The following is an 18,720-nucleotide window of genomic DNA, read 5'->3' on the forward strand; positions in this document are numbered from 1 at the left end:
AATGCAAAATATTATGATGCACATTTGTCAAGGTAGCAAATTTGAACACAGTGCATACAATGTATGTAGGGTGGGTTGAAGTGGGAGATTCAACTGCAACTGATCGACATAAACACCTATTTGACCTCTAATACCCCTTTCAGGTAATCGTGGATGCGGATAATAGGAGCAATAAGTCGTAAAATTTTGATTACATGAACAGAGAGGAGTAAAAAAGTGCGCATTATTTTGATGCTGCTATTATGCGCATTATTGCAGCATGAAGAGTTGATCGAGAATACATGAACGCGTTTTACGACTTATGCGCACTAACATTCCACAGTTCGGTCAAAGGTCACTCGATTTCCCGCCGCACAACCGCTGATTGCTGAGCTTGAGCGAGAGCTGTGCATACACGTGAGTATATATCACCGGAAACATTACGTCATTATAGAGGCGTGCCCAGTAACCATGACAAATACTCCCGTCTTTCGCACCGTTATATGAACGGGCGCTTGTAAAAGGGTTCTAGGAACAGTACCCCCTGGAAAACCACCCTCCGGATAACTACCACCCGGATAATTACCCCCCAGGACAATTCCCCCCTAGGGCAACTACCCCCCCGGACAACTACCCTCCAAGGGCAATTACCCTCCAGGGTAATTACCCCCTAGGACAACTACCCCCCGGACAACTACCCTCCAAGGGCAATCACCCCCCAGGGCAATTCCCCCTTAGGAAAACTACCCCCTGGATAACTACCCCTCGGATAACTACCCCTGGATAACTACCCCCTCGGATAACTACCCCCTGGATAACTACCACCCGGATAACTACCCCCTGGATAACTACCCCCCGGAGAACTACCCCCTGGGTAACTACCCCCCGGAGAACTACCCCCTGGGTAACTACCCCCAGGGTAACTACCCCCAGGATAACTACCCCCCGGATAACTACCCCCCGGATAACTACCCCCCGGATAATTACCCCTCGGATAATTACCCCCCGGATAATTACCCCCCGGATAATCACCCCCCGGATAATTACCCTCCGGATAACTACCCCCCCCCCCCCCCCCCCGATAATTACCACCAGGATAATTATCCCCAGGTTAATTACCCCCTCCTCCGATAACTAGACCCCAGATAACTTCCACCCGATAACTACACCCTCCGATAACTTCCCGAGGATGATTACCCCGGATAAGCAAGCCTACAACTCCCCCTCCCCTATAACTATCAAGACGAAAATTACCCCAGGACAGTGCACCACGCCAATTACCCCCTGGGTAACTACCTCCCGGGTCATTGCCCCCCCCCCCATCTTACCTTTAATAAAAAGAATATCATTACTACAGGAAACGAAGTTCTTTGTATTATTTGCCAGGAATCACGGAGATGCCATACTGATACATCATTTTATGAAAACAACATCTTAAAGATTTACGATTTGTATCGTTTGCACTTAGGACAATTTATGTAAAAGCTTAATTTCTCCCTCTGTATTTTGACTCTATGTTCATAAAAAACGAAGCTGTCCCTTCATATCCTACCCGGTAATCCAGTAAATGTCAATGCCTTTAACCAAACTATTTTCGCTAAATCTCTATTTTCTTTTACTGTTCCGAAATTTCGGATTTCTCTTGATAGTATAGTATAAAAGAAGTTTTAAGTTTGAATGCCTTTACCATTGAACTAAGACATTTTGAAGAAATGTTACACTTCAGAATGAGTTAAACTTTTTGCAATATTTTTTAACCACAGTTGTCTATCGTTTACCACAACTCCATGTAACACTTCTTTATTTTGAGGAGCTTATATCTCATGCCTCACGTGCCCTGGTTTTGACCCATCATCTTCCTCTTCCCTCTCGCTTTTCTCTGTCCACTGTGAAGGTAGTCTATTCCTGTCATTCATAACTCACCTTTCCTCTTTCTCTCATTACAAGGGATTTATCTCGTGTGTGTTCATGTGCAGTGCACTCCCGTTAAAACGAAATGCTCAGGACCGGCAGTTTTTTTTTTTTCGTTTTAACGAAATTTCGTTGTAACCGAACAAATATAATATGCAATGTATAACGAAAAGGAGGAAACCACGCATAAAAAAATTTTGTTTGTTGAATCCTCATCATACGCTGGAAAGCTATGTGAAATGGGAGAATACCTTTTTAATTTCGTTTAAATATTACATTTTAAAAAGAGCATAAAGTTGTTTGTGTTGTCACACATGTGCAGAAAATGACGGTGTAGGATTTGGTTACAGTTCGCTATTCCAAAGGTTCTTTTCTTACTAAAGTACGTTACTCCGAAGACTCCTTATTCCGAAGTTTCGCCATTCCCGGGATTCCGATGGTTTGTTTATGTGAAGGTTCGCATTTCCGCAGAATCATCATTCCGAAAGTTCATAATCTAGATCAAAATAATATATTGTTCATTTTCCGAAGGTTCGTTGATCTGAAAATGAAATGAGGTTCGTCATTCTGAAGGTTTATAAATCAAAAAAAAAAGAAAGAAAAAGGTTCACTAGTCAGAAAGTCCGTTGTTCCGAAGGCTTTTTCATCCGAAAATGAAATAAGGTTCGTTATTCCGAAGAAATTTTGTTAACGAAAAAAAAAGATGAGAAAGGTTAGTTATTTCGAAGATTTATTTATCTTAAGACGATTATAAAGATTGCAATTCTTAAGTTTTGTTAGTGTACTCTCCTTTTTCCACCATGGATTAACGATACTTTTTGTAATGTTCCGATTAACGAACGTTTTGAATTCCTATCATTTTCGGACTAACGAACCGTATAAGAATAAGAATAAGGACCATATTTTATTATCAAATTAACGAACCTTTGGAATAACGCCAAAATGTGCTTAATAACAAACCCTCTTTCATTTCCGAACTAACGGACATTTAGTTGTATCAGAATCTGTGTGTTTTGTATTAAAGGACTTCGGAACAATGAAACAAACCTTATCTGAATTCAAATTATTTTATTACAACAACGCAAGTTCCCCTCGGAAACTGTGCGTGATACACGGAGTGAACATTTAATGATGCGTTCGCTCATGCAGAGACGCTTTAATAATGCTTGTTCCGCTACGCATTTTCGAATGCGATCCGCATTTCGTTATAACGGAGCGCATTTCTTTTGTTTTTCTTTGTCAGTGGCGCTCAGAAAAGACTTCGTGATAACGAAAATTTTGTTATAACCGTCTTCGTTATAAGCGAATTTTGTACCATAGACTTTAATGGCGATAATTTTGGGACCAGAAGTTTTGCTTCGTTATAATGAAATTTCGTTATAACCGTGTTCGTTGTAACGGGAGTGCACTGTATCTTTATTTGTGTACTTCGTCTCTGTCTTAATTTGCTTTCTTTGCATTGTTTCATCAATTTTGTAACTATTTTACTGTTATACCGTTAACGCTCATTTCAGAATTGCCCTACTGCATTATTGGGCATATTAACAACTAGTATATCAAGGATGTGGGAAGAGATTGTCACCTCCTTGGTATGATCACTGCAGAACATTACCTCCCTTGACAATTACTCCTTATTAAAATTAGGCTCCAAACAATCACCCCTCTTACAATAACTCTCCCCCAGAAAATTACGTCTCTCATTGTTATTTTCGAACACATTAGCTATTTGAATTGAAAAAAAACCCAACATTTTTTCATATCGTCTGGTTTTGGTCGAGACCTAACTTCAGGTTTTAAACATCTTTTGGGTGAGATAATTAGAAACCCCTTACGAAATATTAAAGAGCATGTTATTCCAAGAAGGATTCAATTTTTTGAGAAAAAAATACTCTTGAAATGGCCGGGATAAAACAGAGCAGCCCTATAATGTAAAAAGGATTCTGTCAACTACAACTCTCCCTAGATCTATTCAAAAAGAGGGTGCAGGACAAAAGACTTCGTTAACAACTAGGGGTGTTTTGTAAAAAAAAAAATACCGTTAAACTCGTAATATTTTACTCTTTCTAATGAGACTAACTTATATTTGAACTGGATTTCCTCTTAAAGTGTCGAGAACATTTAATTTGAAAACTAGCACAATTCTACTTGTATGTAAAACAAGCTGTAATTTTACTCTCATGACAGATTAGGGCACCTTTTGATAAAAGTTGCCAGTTATGACATCTTGTTAGTATCTAATAATTTCAATAAAACCATGGGTTCTGCTTGATTGATAAGCTCGAGTCACTGACTTGTTACCATGGACCTGCTTTGATCGATCTACAACGATTGGTAATTGTGTGGAACTGACAGCTTGTCAGGACTGATAACTTTCATAAAACCGTGCCCGGATCCTATCAGAAATTATGGCTTTATATCGAAGAGTCCCTCGCTAATGTTAAGGGAATATGAATTGGAGTGAAATCAACTCTCCTTTTCTTATGTTTATCGTCTATCATGTGTTATAACGGTAGAAAATAAATGACAAGCCAAAAGAGTGATGACAGTGTAAGAGAAAGGTGCATCTTCTGATATGGTGTTATGAACTTATGGAAAATATACGACGGGTGGTAACTTTCGGGGGCGGGGAGGGAGGGTTGTCCAGTAGGTAAGTATCAGGAGGGGGCGGGGGGGGGGGGGGGGTTCGGGGTATTGTTAATGGGGGGGGTAGTAATCCGGGTGGTAGTTATCCTGGGGTAGTTATCCGGGGAGTAATTATCCGGGTGGTAGTTATCCTGGGGGTAGTTATCCGGGGGGTAGTTATCCGGGGGGTAGTTATCCGGGGGGTAGTTATCCGGGGGTAGTTATCCGGGGGGTAGTTATCCGGGGGGTAGTTATCCGGGTGGTAGTTATCCGGGTGGTAGTTCTCCGGGGGGTAGTTACCCAGGGGGTAGTTCTCCGGGGGGTAGTTATCCAGGGGGTAGTTATCCGGGTGGTAGTTATCTGGGGGGTAGTTATCCGGGGGGTAGTCATCCAGGGGGTAGTTACCCAGGGGGTAGTTATCCGGGGGGTAGATGTCCTAGGGGTAATTGCCCTTGGGGGTAGTTGCCCTAGGAGGGTAGATGACCGGGTGGTAGTTTTCCTAGGGGGTAATGGCCCTGGAGGGTGATTGCCCTGGGAGGGTAGTTGTCCGGGGGGTAGTTGCCCTAAGGGGGAATAGACCTGGGGGGTAATTATCCGGGTGGTAGTTATCCGGAGGGTAGTTGCCCAGGGGGTAAGTGCCCGGATACGTTGTAAAAGTAGTGCGCACTTCATGGGATATATGAACGCGATTTTGATTACTTCATCCGCATTATTTGGATGCGGATAATTGAACCGCGATTACCTGAAAGGGGTATAAGGCATGTAAGAGTTGTAGAAAACAATATTTCCGGGAATTGCCAGGTCCTTCTCTTTCCAATCTGAACAGATGTGTCTCCTCATAAATCACTTCCTAAGTGTGGCCTACATACCCTACAAACTTTGGGCTATGTTGAATATTTGAGGCAGCCTAACCTGGCTGTCAAACATGTTACCATGGCTAGGTTTAATCTAATTCTAAACCATGAAAGAGTAGTTAATAATGTTCAGTGGGTTCTTCACAATTTCTCCTGTCTACATAATTATATGCTGTCATATCACTATTCTTATAGTACAAAGGATGAATTCTCCATAAAAAGGTACTATGGCTTTTTGAATTTCCAACTGAATTTAGATTGTAGTAGAGTTTTATCTGTAGATGGTAAAGTGCATTTATGTAATCTGTGAATCCCATTTTCTTTGCTCATTTTTCCACTTCTTTGGTTAGATAGTGAAAGCATTTTTTTTTTCATGTGATCTGGTGGTGGACACTATCTGCAGGACCATCATTTATTTTCCTTTAATTTACTGTTTCCATTTGAGAAACGAAACTGCTACAAATATCAGTAGGACAGATGTGCAAGGACCAATATTATTTTGGTTAGTAGATCATGAGGAAAAATGTCTCCTCCCTCCTTCCCTCCATCCCTTCCTTCCTTTGATCCTTCCTTCCTTCCTCCTTCCCCCTTCCTCCCTTCTTCCCTAGGCATTCTTCCTTCCTCCCTATCTTCCCTCCCTCCCTCCCTTCCTCTCTCCTTCCCTTCCTCCCTCCTCCCTCCATCGTTCCCTTCTTTTCTCCCTCCCTTCCTCCCTTCCTCCCTTCCTCCCTTCTTCCCTAGGCATTCTTCCTTCCTCCCTATCTTCCCTCCCTCCCTCCCTTCTTCTCTCCTTCCCTTCCTCCCTCCTCCCTCCATCGTTCCCTTCTTTTCTCCCTCCCTTCCTCCCTTCCTCCCTTCCTCCCTTCTTCCCTAGGCATTCTTCCTTCCTCCCTATCTTCCCTCCCTCCCTCCCTCCATCCCTCTCTCCCTCCCTTCCTCCCTCCTCCCTCCATCGTTCCCTTCTTTTCTCCCTCCCTTCCTCCCTTCCTTCCTCCCTTCCTCTCTCCCTCCCTTCCTCCCTCCTCCCTCCATCGTTCCCTTCTTTTCTCCCTTCCACCCTTCCTTCCTCCTTCCTCCCTTCCTCCCTTCTTCCCTTCTTCCCTAAACATTCTTCCCTCCCTCCCTTCATCCCTCCCTTCGTTCCTCCCTTCCTCATTCCCTTCCTTTCCCCTCTCTTTGAAAAGAAAATAATCAACTGAGCTTGAGATCTAGTACAAATTCCATTTATTGTCATCCTTTTGAATTGGCATGATTACTTCTTATAGAATGATTTTATGAGTCATTTGCAAGATGAGCAATCAGTAAGGGTGCAATGTGCCCATTTTGTTTCCAGACACCCACAATGCTTTGCAAATGGGAGTTAAAAGTTGTATTTAGGGAGTCATGATCACCATGGGTATGATACACTCTCCCTCTCCTGTCAAGTGTGTATAGATTAGTACAGTGTGATAGCAAGCTCACCACTCTGTTATGTTTGTGTACTTGCAGGTTGCCTATTGAGGGTGTAATCTTGTTGGCCACAGCACTCTTGCCAATAATCTCATGAGATGCGGAATAATCCACAGCGATCTACTGGGAGGGAAAACAGACGTTTATTCCTACTGAGCTGATTCAGGAGCACCAATAATTACCACACATCCTAGCTGTGCCAATGTGACCTTTTTGGTGACCCAGTGACCTTTTCAGCGACCTCACAGCAAGTGAACGTGTTTGCAGGAAAACAGAGGGAGGTTCTTTTAGCACGTCGACACAATCTGTGCAGCTGACAAAAATGTATGATTGAATCATCAGGACCTCGTCACATAGTCCATTGCACTCTCTGAAGTTGTCATAGCCATCCTAGGCCTTCACTTGTGATAGGTCACAGAGGCACCTAGAACAGTTGACTACCGACTGCTTACTGACCCTTTCCATGGAGGACAAGGTCAGTCGCAGTTCCATGGACTCGCTCTCTGTCACTGACGAGTTTGTGGTCGTCACTCCCAGCGAGGACAAATCGCCAGAGAGCAACCCCGCCCAGCAGGAGAGTGCATCCATTGGTTCCGACACGGGCCTGCGCATCGCCGGCAACGGGAACATGGACGAACTCAAGTCCAACCTGGAGGAGGTGCTCGAGGAGCACCTTGGGGGGATTGCCACCAACACCAAGGTGCCTCCTCCCAGCATCAAGCTGAACCTGGCTCCGGCTGGGACTGGACAGGGGGATGGGTCTTCCGGGGAGCTTGGGTCACCGCAGTCACCCCAGGAGAAGATCGAAGACATTGGGGAGATGGTGATGAGCGGGCACGTGGACAGTGCCACTCCAAAGGATGGGAGCAAACAGGCAGATCCCTGGGTTCCTATGTCTAGTAAGTTCTCTTCGTTCACAGTTCAAACTTGGAGTGTTAGGTTTTGTGGTCTTGTGGTGTAACAACTGACTCATTATCATATTCTAAGCCTTCACTAGAGCCACAATGGTAGTTCATTTGTGTGGCGTGGCACTCTTTTGTGCTGCTTTTCAAGTACTAATCTGCAGTACTACCCTTTCAAAATCCATACCCTGCAGGGTATAGATTTTTTATCCCCCAATATATACCTGAACTTTATGGTTAAGTTCATGTGAAGAGCTTGCTTCAGCACATGGCTGTGAATATTCATGGAAGAAGACTTTTCTACTATATTAGAGCAAAGCAATTAATATAAAGCTTTAGCAGCTGAAACAAAGATTGTAACAGTAACTCTAGCAATCAGTGTTGTCAAGTCACTGTTTTGAAATGATAGATGTATACAATGTGTAGATATCAGTTAAGATTATGTCCAATTCTATGGTAATCAGACAGGTTTAGAAATGCTACCACTAAAACCTCTTCAAGTTTTCATCATCACAGTCCATATGAAATAGAATTATATTCAGTGTGTCATATTGCACTTACTTTGGTATGTTTCCCTATTGAGATGTGCAGAATTATTTAAAGAAAAAAAAGAACATACATACAAAATGAACAAAAAACTTGCAGGCTTTAGTGCCTTCCTTTGTTAATTTCATGTTCAGCTACTGGAGCCTACATTTTACACTGTCATACAGTGTCATATGGTAGGCAAAAGGACATAACTCCACAAACTTGTATAAAAGTGATGACACCATAGGTTCTCAACAGATTGTATCATGTCTTTTGTTACTCTCCTGCAAAATCCATCAATAAAAGTATTTGCTCAATAAGATTTATGGATATTATTAAATATGGTGGTGACTATCATTTGTACTGTCAGATCCAGCATCAGCCCCTGTGACCCCGACGGCCATCACCCCCATCGACAAGGTGTGCACCCTGTTTAGCAGAATCTTCTACCTGGGTGCGTCCACGGTGAATGCCCCCAAGAGCGAAGTGGAAGTCACACGCAACATGACCATCCTGAAGGAGCAGGAGTCTGAGAATGCCATGGAGATCGTCCTCTCCGTCCCCCGCACCGCCGAGGGATCCGTCAGGTAGGAGGGTTGTGATGCTGATTTTTAATGTCTCTCAAGACTGGCAAATTCTCTGAATTGATGAGGTCGTGATAAATCCAGAGCCCTGTTGAATGTAAAGAAGCAATCAAACATAGATCGGATGATATAATGCCGACATAGATCCTTGTCATTTGATTGGTTGTTTGACATTGATCATTTTGCCCATTTCGCTATGATGTCATCATCCGTGCAATTGTGGCTCCATTTACCGTGCAATCTTGGATCCATACGATTTGCTCTGTTGCACGCGCGCCGAGAGCCTGACACACTAGGCATGTAAGACGCTTGCGTTTGCAGTGTGTGTATGCGACAGCGCGTTAGCGTAAAGCGTTCAGCGAGCACTCTCTTGATCTCAGATCCTCTCTTGTTTCTAAATTAATAAAACATCAAATGACAAGGATCTATTTTAGGCATTATATAAAGCAAATAATAAATGTTTTTCATTCATGCAATGGACAGAATATTTCATTCGGTGAAAGATGAAATCTTTGATCCATTCAACTCGGCTGCACCTCGTTGAATGGATCATTTCATCTTTCACCTTATGAAATATTCTGTCCATTACACTCATAAACATTCATTATTTGTATAATATCAAACACAAGTCAGGTATCAGCCAATCAGAATTGAGTATTCAGAGACTTATGTTTCATTTTGTGACTAATGTTTAATCTCAACTTTTATGCAACAGGGCCCAAATCCATTTTGTATAATGAATTCTCATTTGGTTTCTGCAGCAAGGCTCAAAATGAATCATTTTATCTGGCCAGCGAAGCCTGGCATTGCAAAATCGTCACTTTTTTATGTATTCATCACCGACCTTCACATTTTCTTCAGATTACTCGAAGTGGATGGCAAGTCGGAGATCGCACACTACCGCATCACTCGCATCCTGTTCTGTTGCCGTGGACACGCCAACACGACTGAGAGTGACTGCTTTGCATTCACGTGTAGCCATGGCAGTAAGGACAGTCAGCTGTTCCAGTGTCATGTCTTCCGATGTGAAGTCATAGAAGCCGTGAGTATTGGGCCTCCACGGCCTTGGACGCCTAGTATGTGCTTGATTAGGCTTTGGTGGGGATGCAGCCATGCTGGAATTCAATATGTGTCAGCTGAGTATAAGATGTGTGCTGCTGAATTCACATAGAGGCACCCAACTGTGGGGATTACCTGTACCCTTACTCAAGCCCTTGGTGGGCCATACAGGAGTGGATTAATAAGAATTAGAAGTTTGTTCATACTTTGTCACATAGTAATGATTTGACACATAAAGATACTCACTTAAATCTCTATGCAGTTTACTAAAACCTACCATTTTCCAAAGGTTATCCTTATGTTAAAACGGAAGAGCAATCCAAGATGTGAGAGGTTAAGCAGTATAAGACACCATTATTTCAATGTCTTTAGTCGTAGTTATGAAAAGGTTAGTTGCAGTTGACTTAATGTGTGTGTGTGTGTGTGTGTGTGTACTTTCCAGGTTCGCATTATTATAGACAATGATGGAAAAGTATGATTTTGCTTTTATCAATATTATTTTCAGACAGAATGTCAAGACTCTTACCAGAGTATGAAGCCCTCCTTTTCATGCAAGACTTGTTATAGTGTAGAGTGATCTGGTTCCACAATAATCAAGTTTTGTGTAATGACTGTTGTGACTTCATTACCGCTGATAATTATGGTTTTACAATCGAAATGTTAGGTATTTTCCAGTGTTCAGCTTTAACAATTATGAGTTGATGTTGTGAATTTATTCTTGTTTCAAATCATTAGAGGCAGTAGTACTTGGTTTATGATGTTCCAGCTTATATGACGATGGTGATGACGATGAATTAAATGATGCTGTTGTTGCTAATTGTTATTATCATAAGTAGAATTGTTTTACCATTACAGAGAACATCTTTTGAATGATGTCATGCAATTGCAAAATGAACAATAAATATGACAAAATAAAAAGGGGTGTACATTTGATTTTGACTGTGTGTTTTGATATCAATATATCAGTGTTTGATATTGTCACATATATTTTCCACCTTAAGGTACAACGAATCTTGACCTGCTTTGGGCAGGCCTTCCACCGAGTCCCCAAGAGTCCAGGAGTGGTTGACAGTGTCCCTGGTCTGCCCATGTCGCCACGGGAACGCATCCTCCATCTGGACATCCCTGTTCTAGTAGACATCAGGGAGGATGACAGCGGGAAAGGGAACTTCTCACCAGTCCCGCGGGACAAGCGCTGCTTTAAGCTGCGACAGGGTGTTCAGAAGGAGATTGGAATCACAGTACAGCAAGGGCATCATAAAATGCTCATCATAGAAAGGTATTTTGTCTCTCATCACATTGAGAAAACTTCTCTCTTTGTCCACCAATTGTGTACCAAATATGCTGTGTAGATGACAGTTTGCATCAGAACTTTTGCATTGCGCTTTTTCCTCCAGCTGTGGTTTTGAAAAATGTTGATGTTCCATGAAATTAGCAGGGCTAATACAAATGCTGAAAGTGTGTCCAGAAGCGGATCTAGAAGGGGGGTTGGGGGGGTTGCAACCCCCCCCCCCCCCCAAAAAAAAAAAAAAAAAAAAAAAAAAAAAATCCGGGGACCATTTTTTTAAAAATCTTATCTTTTTTTTTAAACTTGTAATTTTTAATTTGGCAATGACCTCTATACCAAAAATAGTGGTGTTTTAGATGCAAGAAAATGCCATTTTCACACACAGATTTTCAAAAATTCTCCGTACTGTGGGAGGGGGGGACACCCCCCTCCCACACCCTCCCCCCCCCCCCCTCGCTCGCTCCGCTCGCTCAGGCTCGGTCGCTACTACGCTCCCTCGCATACCGCCCCAAACTCCCCCCTTCATAAAAAGCTAGATCCGCCCCTGGTATCACTCACTGTTGTCATTGAAAGGATAGAAAATAGCCAGTGTGCCCATGATGAAACTAAGTTAAATCATAATTTCTTATTTCTAGTGCATTTCTACGAATCACCCTGGAAACTAACTGTGTGATTTGCCTGTAAAACTAGAGACAGAGCAGTCATATAGATTTGTAAGAACTCAGACAATTTAAAACTTTATGGCATTGGGTTTAATCCCAGCCACAGAAAGGGCTAGTTATTGCATGATATGTAGTCCAGTCCACACATCAGTCTAGTAGGGGCCTAGTAAGACCTGCAAGTCCAGTACATAATGTAGTATTTGATGACTGGATGAGTACTTTAAAAGGAGCATTTCAAGCAAAACTTCTCAGGAATTGGAAGGCATTAATATGCCATTGCTTACTTTCGCACACGTCATTACTGAACGTTTGTAACATTTTGTCACGTTTTAATGTGTTTTACTATTCTAACAAAATAAATAATGGTTTTAGAAATTCTCACTGAAGTAGTGGATACTTTCATCTTGAGAACTTAGCACTTTATATCATATCCGTACATAATAGTCAGTTTATGTTTGTATGTGCAGGGGCAACTGTGCTAACTTGTACTTCAGGCAATGAAACACTAGATCAAGACCATGCAACAAGATTGTTCCGAATGTTTGCTTGCAAGATATGTATTATACAGATTTTACAGTCATCCATCTTCTATTTTCCTTTCTTTCAGATGTTTTGGTGTCCTGATTTGTCCTGGAAGAGAAGTCCCTGATAGAGAAATGTATTTACTGGATGCTGTGAGTATTTAGAATGTTTCTCTGAACTCAGATTACAGACTCTTTTATTCAATCTTTTGGCTTGACATTATCAATTCTTTCCCAGGATCATATTAAGCATACATACAAGTACATATAGTAATGTCTATAAATGCAATGTAGAAAACAAAGGTCTGTTTATATCAAACTGTGATAATCATATGATTAGCCCATTTTTGTGTACGATGGAATATCTCAGTCACTTTAAACTGATGTGATGCTCAGGGATTTTTTGGAAATTGATGTGAATTTTGCTTGATAACATTATCTAGAGAATGCAGGAATTACCTCAATTCCCATGTTATTCCTGTAACATATTTAGTCAGTTCTTATGGAAACAAATTTGATTGCTGGGGGAACTTTTCTTTACTTCTGAAGGATATATTTTCAAAGAAATTAATGAATATGCTATTCCATATTATAGACTGTGATGCATCTGAATATTTTGAATGTAAGAACCATTGTCAAAAAATGATTACACGTACAAGTATTTAGAAAGTCTATTTATCTGGATGATGATTAAGCCTGCATGTATATTTTCACAGATGTACATGTATATTGATGCTTTTGCTTGAAAGTAGACCATGGTGTCTGTAGGTGGATGGAATTGCACTGTAGCTGTTAACTTAAATGACTTTGATGAAATAATATGCAAGTGAGGAAGTTTACACACGAAGTCATATTTCTTTACCAGGATGTGCATAAGTAATGAGTACCATTTAGAGCAATGTCAAAGTGATACTAATTCTAAAAGTAACACTGATTCTAATATCAAAGGTTTCAAGCATTACAGCATAAATTTCAACAGTGAGATTTAGAGATTCCGTAGAATTGGAAATTGTTGCTCAATCGATAGCTTGTAACCTGAATATCTCTCTGCATTGTCCTGTCATGCTGCTATATAACAATCTCGTCTTTCATTTCCTCAAGTAACATTATAGTATGCAGTGCTCCGTCTCAGTACCCCCTTTTGGCCCTCAAATGCAATCCATATATATCTGTTACTAGTCCTTTCTGTAGTTTTCTCATCAAGGAGGACAAGTGCCCCTATGCCATGAATTGTTCGTTTGGTTCACACCAAGTTATAATGACTGTCTGTGCTACCAGAACCAATGTTGTTGTTTTCTGCCAATTATTGAATGCATGTCTATCTTCTGTGGCATTCTTGACTTGTGAGAAATTTATCTTCTTACATCCTGTAGTCATCATAACCTGTTTGCTGTGTCTGTTTTTTCTATACTCATCCATCAGTATTTAGTATCTGGTAATAAACACATCAGAGGAGAGATTCATAATGTGAATATAAATTAATATTGCAATGAGGAAAACGTATACTTAATGGCCATGAGAGAAAATATCACTTCAAAGTCAACATCCGTTGTTGATGTGGCTAATCCTAATGACAGAAAATAATTTTAGAGCAGATGACGGAGATGTTTAAAAGGTCCAGTATGGAGCCAACGGTCATAGCTGTATGGTCAATTCTTAATTATATGCCGAAGTGCTGTGAATAGCTACTTCTTGCCACCTGCTGTGTGTCCTTGTTCTCCAAGTTGTATTAGCCGTTATCTTTAAGCATTAGCAGGGGTGTCAAAGCCAGTACGTAATATGTAGTAATCGGTTATTTACAGAGAATCTCATAGCAACAGCAGTTTATGTACATGTACATGTATATGGTGTATACACATGTATACAAGGAGCTTCATGATGTATTCATGTTGCGGCACTTTTTTTTTTAATAAGACCATCCTACAATGTTTCTAGTGCTGGAATTACTATGAAAAGGATTTTTTTTATTTATTTAAAGAGAGAGAAAAAAGAGCAAGACATTCCCAATTACCTTTCCTGGATTTCAGTTCTGTATTCCTGATGGTAGAATTAGTTTCTGTTATTATACCCTGCTATATGTGTTAATTACTCATTACCCTACCCTGAGAATGTGTCTGTCTGTCAAAACTGAAAGATATGTTTCTTGGGTCATTAGCGATTCAGTCTTTATCTGACTCTGCTTTTCTCTCACATGTATCACATGCATTGTCATTGCACGATGAAATTCCTTCATTGCAAGGGTATGAAGGTGCGTATTGGACTCTGCTATATCTGTATTTAGATATAATCAGTCAGATTGCAATATGAGCTAAAAAGTTTAGTCCTGTCTCAAGGTAGAACGTATATACTCCAACTGTACACAGAGAATATACCTCTGGCCTAGACGTAGTGTTCTGTAGATATTGTGATTGAGGAAACTGTCAATGAACTCTGCTTCATCAGATCATCTCAGTTTAGCATCTAGGCACAGTAGCCACTGTACAAGTCATACCAATACCTGTGTAATTTCTATGTTAAAGGAATGCCACAGTAGCTGCCTTCAGATTACATCTCCATATTGAGCTGATAAAGCTGCATGTAACAATTCCATTCAACAGAACCTCCATACAAACAGCAAACACTTATTGAGAATGAAAATAAAACAAATAGAATTAATTAAAGATCAAAATTAGTGGCTTATATCCTATTCGTTAGAATAATTCGTTAGAATGTAATTATCCCTTTTATCTTCCTACAAGCATTTCACATTCACTGAATTTTGTAATCGATAAACATTTGTTCAAGTAAGTTTACTAGTAAAAACATTGAAATGTTTATGGGACTGCAAAAATGTTGTTTTGCATTATGTACATGCTTGGGTTTTATCAAATGAACGCGAAAGCCAAGGCTTAGGAGTATGTCAAAAAGATTTAGTGAGATATACAAGTAACCGTAGTTAGCTACTGGATTTTTTTCTATGATGTGAGGTTCATGTAGTTGCCAGGAAAACTAAACAAAAACACTAGAACTCATTCCAGATTCCAGTTTACCGTAACACAGAATATAATTCTCTCTGGAAATTAAGCCACTTGTGTTGAACGCTGTGTGTAGTGATGTTGCCATGGTGCAGTAATTTTATACTGTAATTAGATGACAGAATATGCCAAGACAGGGGCTGTCTCTTCTTCCTCAATAGAAATCACACACCTGTCAATAATATCAAATTGATGGACATAATATGTTTGACAGGTGACAAGAGATTGGAATCATAAACCTTGATGTGACCCTTTAATGCCAGCATACATTTTATGATGCTTGCTGGTAGTGATCCTATTCAAGAGATCTTTCTGACAGAGAGCAACAGAAACATGATTGTTGAATTACCCAGTCAGTTTTAAAACAATATGAGCCAGGAATGTAGTTGTCTGAATAGTCCAAGTGAACATGACGTCAAAGGTATAAACAATTTCTGTCTCCTCAATTTGAAGCACAATAAGTCCTGTATTTTATTTGGACTTTGGTGATATAGATTAATTCATCTGTAGTACAAGTGTGATGTTTGAATTGTAAATTTGACCAAATTAGAAACATTTTTACTTGTTATTTTCAGAGAGAGTATTCACTTCCTGTCGATCAATGTCATGTTGAATTAAGTACACTCAAGACATTCTGTGAGAGTGGTGGGTGCATTGACTGCAAAATAGATTTTTAGCAAAATTTTACCTCATGGCTTTCCATTCTTGTACATATTTGGTTGCAGGTAAACATGGAGAAGAACTATGACTGTCGGAATTACACAGTGGTGTGTCGGTGGGAACCAAACCTCCCAGAGCTAGAGGTGTTGAACACGGAATCTCCTCCTGGCTTGGGTGAGAATAAAACTTTGCCATTGTGATGCTTGTTTACAATGATGACAATAATGACAATGAAAGTGATGATGATGACGATGATGATAAGGATTAAATATTGTGATGATGATGGGAATGATGATAACATTGATGATGATGATGATGATGATGATAATGATGATGATGATGATGATGATGATGATGATGATGGTGATGATGACGTGGTGATAATGATGATGGTGATGATGAAATGATGTGGTGTAATGTGATGATGATCATGATGAGGATTATGATGAAGTGATGTTGATGATGATGTAGAGGAAGGAAGAGAGGTGATGAAGTTGACAGTGGCTCTAACATGATGTTACTGTTCAAGATTTGACCATGATGGCAATAATGATGTATTGATGAAGACATTGATGATAATGATTAGAAGGCGTTGCCATCAGTAATCTTTAAAGAATAAAAAACTTACAAAGTGTAAGTGTAGCTGTTTTTAAAGAAAGTTGCGTATAAATATTGCCAGATAGAAACCAAGGATTTAAACCTTGTCAATCTGTGCTTATCTTGTGTATGTTTAAAGGGACTGTACAGTACTGGTTGAGGTGGGGATTCATGATTTGAACATTCCTAATTGAGATAATGAGAAACCTCTTATGAAATATGAAAGAGCATGTAATTTTAAGAAGGATTCAACATTTACATGTATTTGATGAAAATTGGTTTTCAAATGGCTGAGATATCCCAAAAAGTGGCAATGATAAAAGGCGACGGGCCACGCCTTTTATTAGGATCTCTTTGTTTCACCTTGTTTTTGGATATCTCAGCCATTTCAAAACCAATTTTCATCAAATAAACTTTTGATACCCCTTAGAATTGCATGCTCTTTGACGTCTCTAACAGTGGTTTCTGAATATCTCGCAAAACGTTAAAAGCTAAATCCTCACCTCAACCAGAACTGTACACACCCTTTAAACTAACGTAGAACCCAACATGATTGTTTTGGACATTTTGATTATCACTCTGCTTTCTCTGGTCCAACGCAATTAATTCTGTATACCTCATGATAGATTGGTCACCATGAACTCTTAGAAAAAAAATGATAAACTCAATCTAATTGGACATAATGTTTTCATGGCAAAGAGAAGTTTGCAATTCGGTAGATCTGCATGATAAATGTGTAATTCATTTCATCTGTCATACTGTCCTTTGCAGAAAAGGGTATGTTTATGACCATCGCTGTTGATCTGGTCATTTTGGGCATCCAAGAGCCCGTCCGGTTTGTCATCGAGACCAAAGTGCGTATTTTTGCTGCATCAGAAAAATTCTGGTACAACAAGATCACGACCAAGAAGCCCCTACAGGAGAACTTCAGCTTGCTCCTCGAAGAGGTAAATTGACTTGCCCCCTTGCCTTCTGACAGTTTGACAGTCTGATTATTGATATTTTACTCTTCATATGAAAAGAGACATAACGTAAGGGTTTAATCTCTGAAGGATAGTTCCATGACATTTGCTCCTGCAACAATTGCTTTCATGAAATATCTGTACGCTATTAAAGCCCAACATAATTTCTACGCACAAACATAACCCTAACCCTAATCCTAATCTTCACATAAAGCTTAACGTAAAGCCCTATCACAACCCTAACCCTAACCCTAAGTCCTTGGAGAAAATAAGACCTGACCAATTGTCGCAGGAGCATTTTTGTGTTGTTTCACCTTGAAGGACATCTCCCAAAACAAAAGATTAAAAAAGATATTTTTCATTGTGATAGCACATTGTGGATAACTACATGTAGCTCATAATATACTTGGTAGCACTTTTCTGTGATTCATTGTTGTGAATCAAAGTTAATTGATGCCAATATCTCTGTAATTGCTGCTTCTTTTTTCCATCATGTACTTTTAGAGTTAAGCCACATTCTTTGAACAGTGGTGAAATCAAGCATGCTATGCTGTACAAAATGACCTAAGATGACAGGATGATTAAGTTCTCCCATTGGTAATATGATGCTACCAGGAGTTTTGTAGAGTGCTTCTATAGGCTTCATCACCCTTTGAGTGTTGGTTCATATTACATTCAGTGCTGGTATATTTCCAATGTTGTAGCTTCTGATATGACATGGCAGTATACATGTACAAGCTTGTGTATATCACATCAGTTGATGATCTGAATATGTTTGTGAGGACAGATATGGATTGAGCTGTTATTATGACATGTTGGAAATCCTTTGGTGGGATTATGATTGTCGTTTCACGTCAAAGGGATTTGTGCAGTAAAATGTTAGCATCCACCATACCCTGATATATTGAGTGATTTATCCAGGGTCCAGATAACACTGCCTTGGCAATTTAAGTTGGAAACATCAGCAGATGTTTTTCAGTGTCAGGAACATTTCCAATAATCATTCGAAGCAGTGCTGTCTACTTGAATATTGTGTATGCGTGGAATATTTCATTACAAAGAGTGCAACGAATGCTCTGATGTCAGAAACGTGCTCTAGTTGGATTTAGCAGAAGTCGTTGGAATGAC

The 18,720-nt window shown here is 40.2% G+C and overlaps 1 protein-coding gene across 1 annotated transcript in view; it reads left to right on the forward strand.

Annotated features, from left to right (window-relative positions):
• The window catches only part of LOC139744713 (rab GTPase-activating protein 1-like), a 95,773-nt gene that overhangs the window by 17,556 nt on the left and 59,497 nt on the right, over positions 1-18,720 (forward strand). The window contains exons 2-8 of the mRNA XM_071655136.1: positions 6,855-7,714; positions 8,616-8,832; positions 9,691-9,871; positions 10,890-11,167; positions 12,446-12,512; positions 16,099-16,207; positions 17,402-17,577. Coding sequence (XP_071511237.1) covers positions 7,279-7,714; positions 8,616-8,832; positions 9,691-9,871; positions 10,890-11,167; positions 12,446-12,512; positions 16,099-16,207; positions 17,402-17,577 — 1,464 coding nt within the window. The 5' untranslated portion in view covers positions 6,855-7,278. The remainder of the gene's footprint in view (positions 1-6,854; positions 7,715-8,615; positions 8,833-9,690; positions 9,872-10,889; positions 11,168-12,445; positions 12,513-16,098; positions 16,208-17,401; positions 17,578-18,720) is intronic.

This window comes from Diadema antillarum, unplaced genomic scaffold (assembly GCF_040938485.1).
Source record: "Diadema antillarum isolate AM-2024a unplaced genomic scaffold, OU_Dant_1.0 seq00001204_RagTag, whole genome shotgun sequence".
NCBI classification, from domain to species: domain Eukaryota; kingdom Metazoa; phylum Echinodermata; class Echinoidea; order Diadematoida; family Diadematidae; genus Diadema; species Diadema antillarum.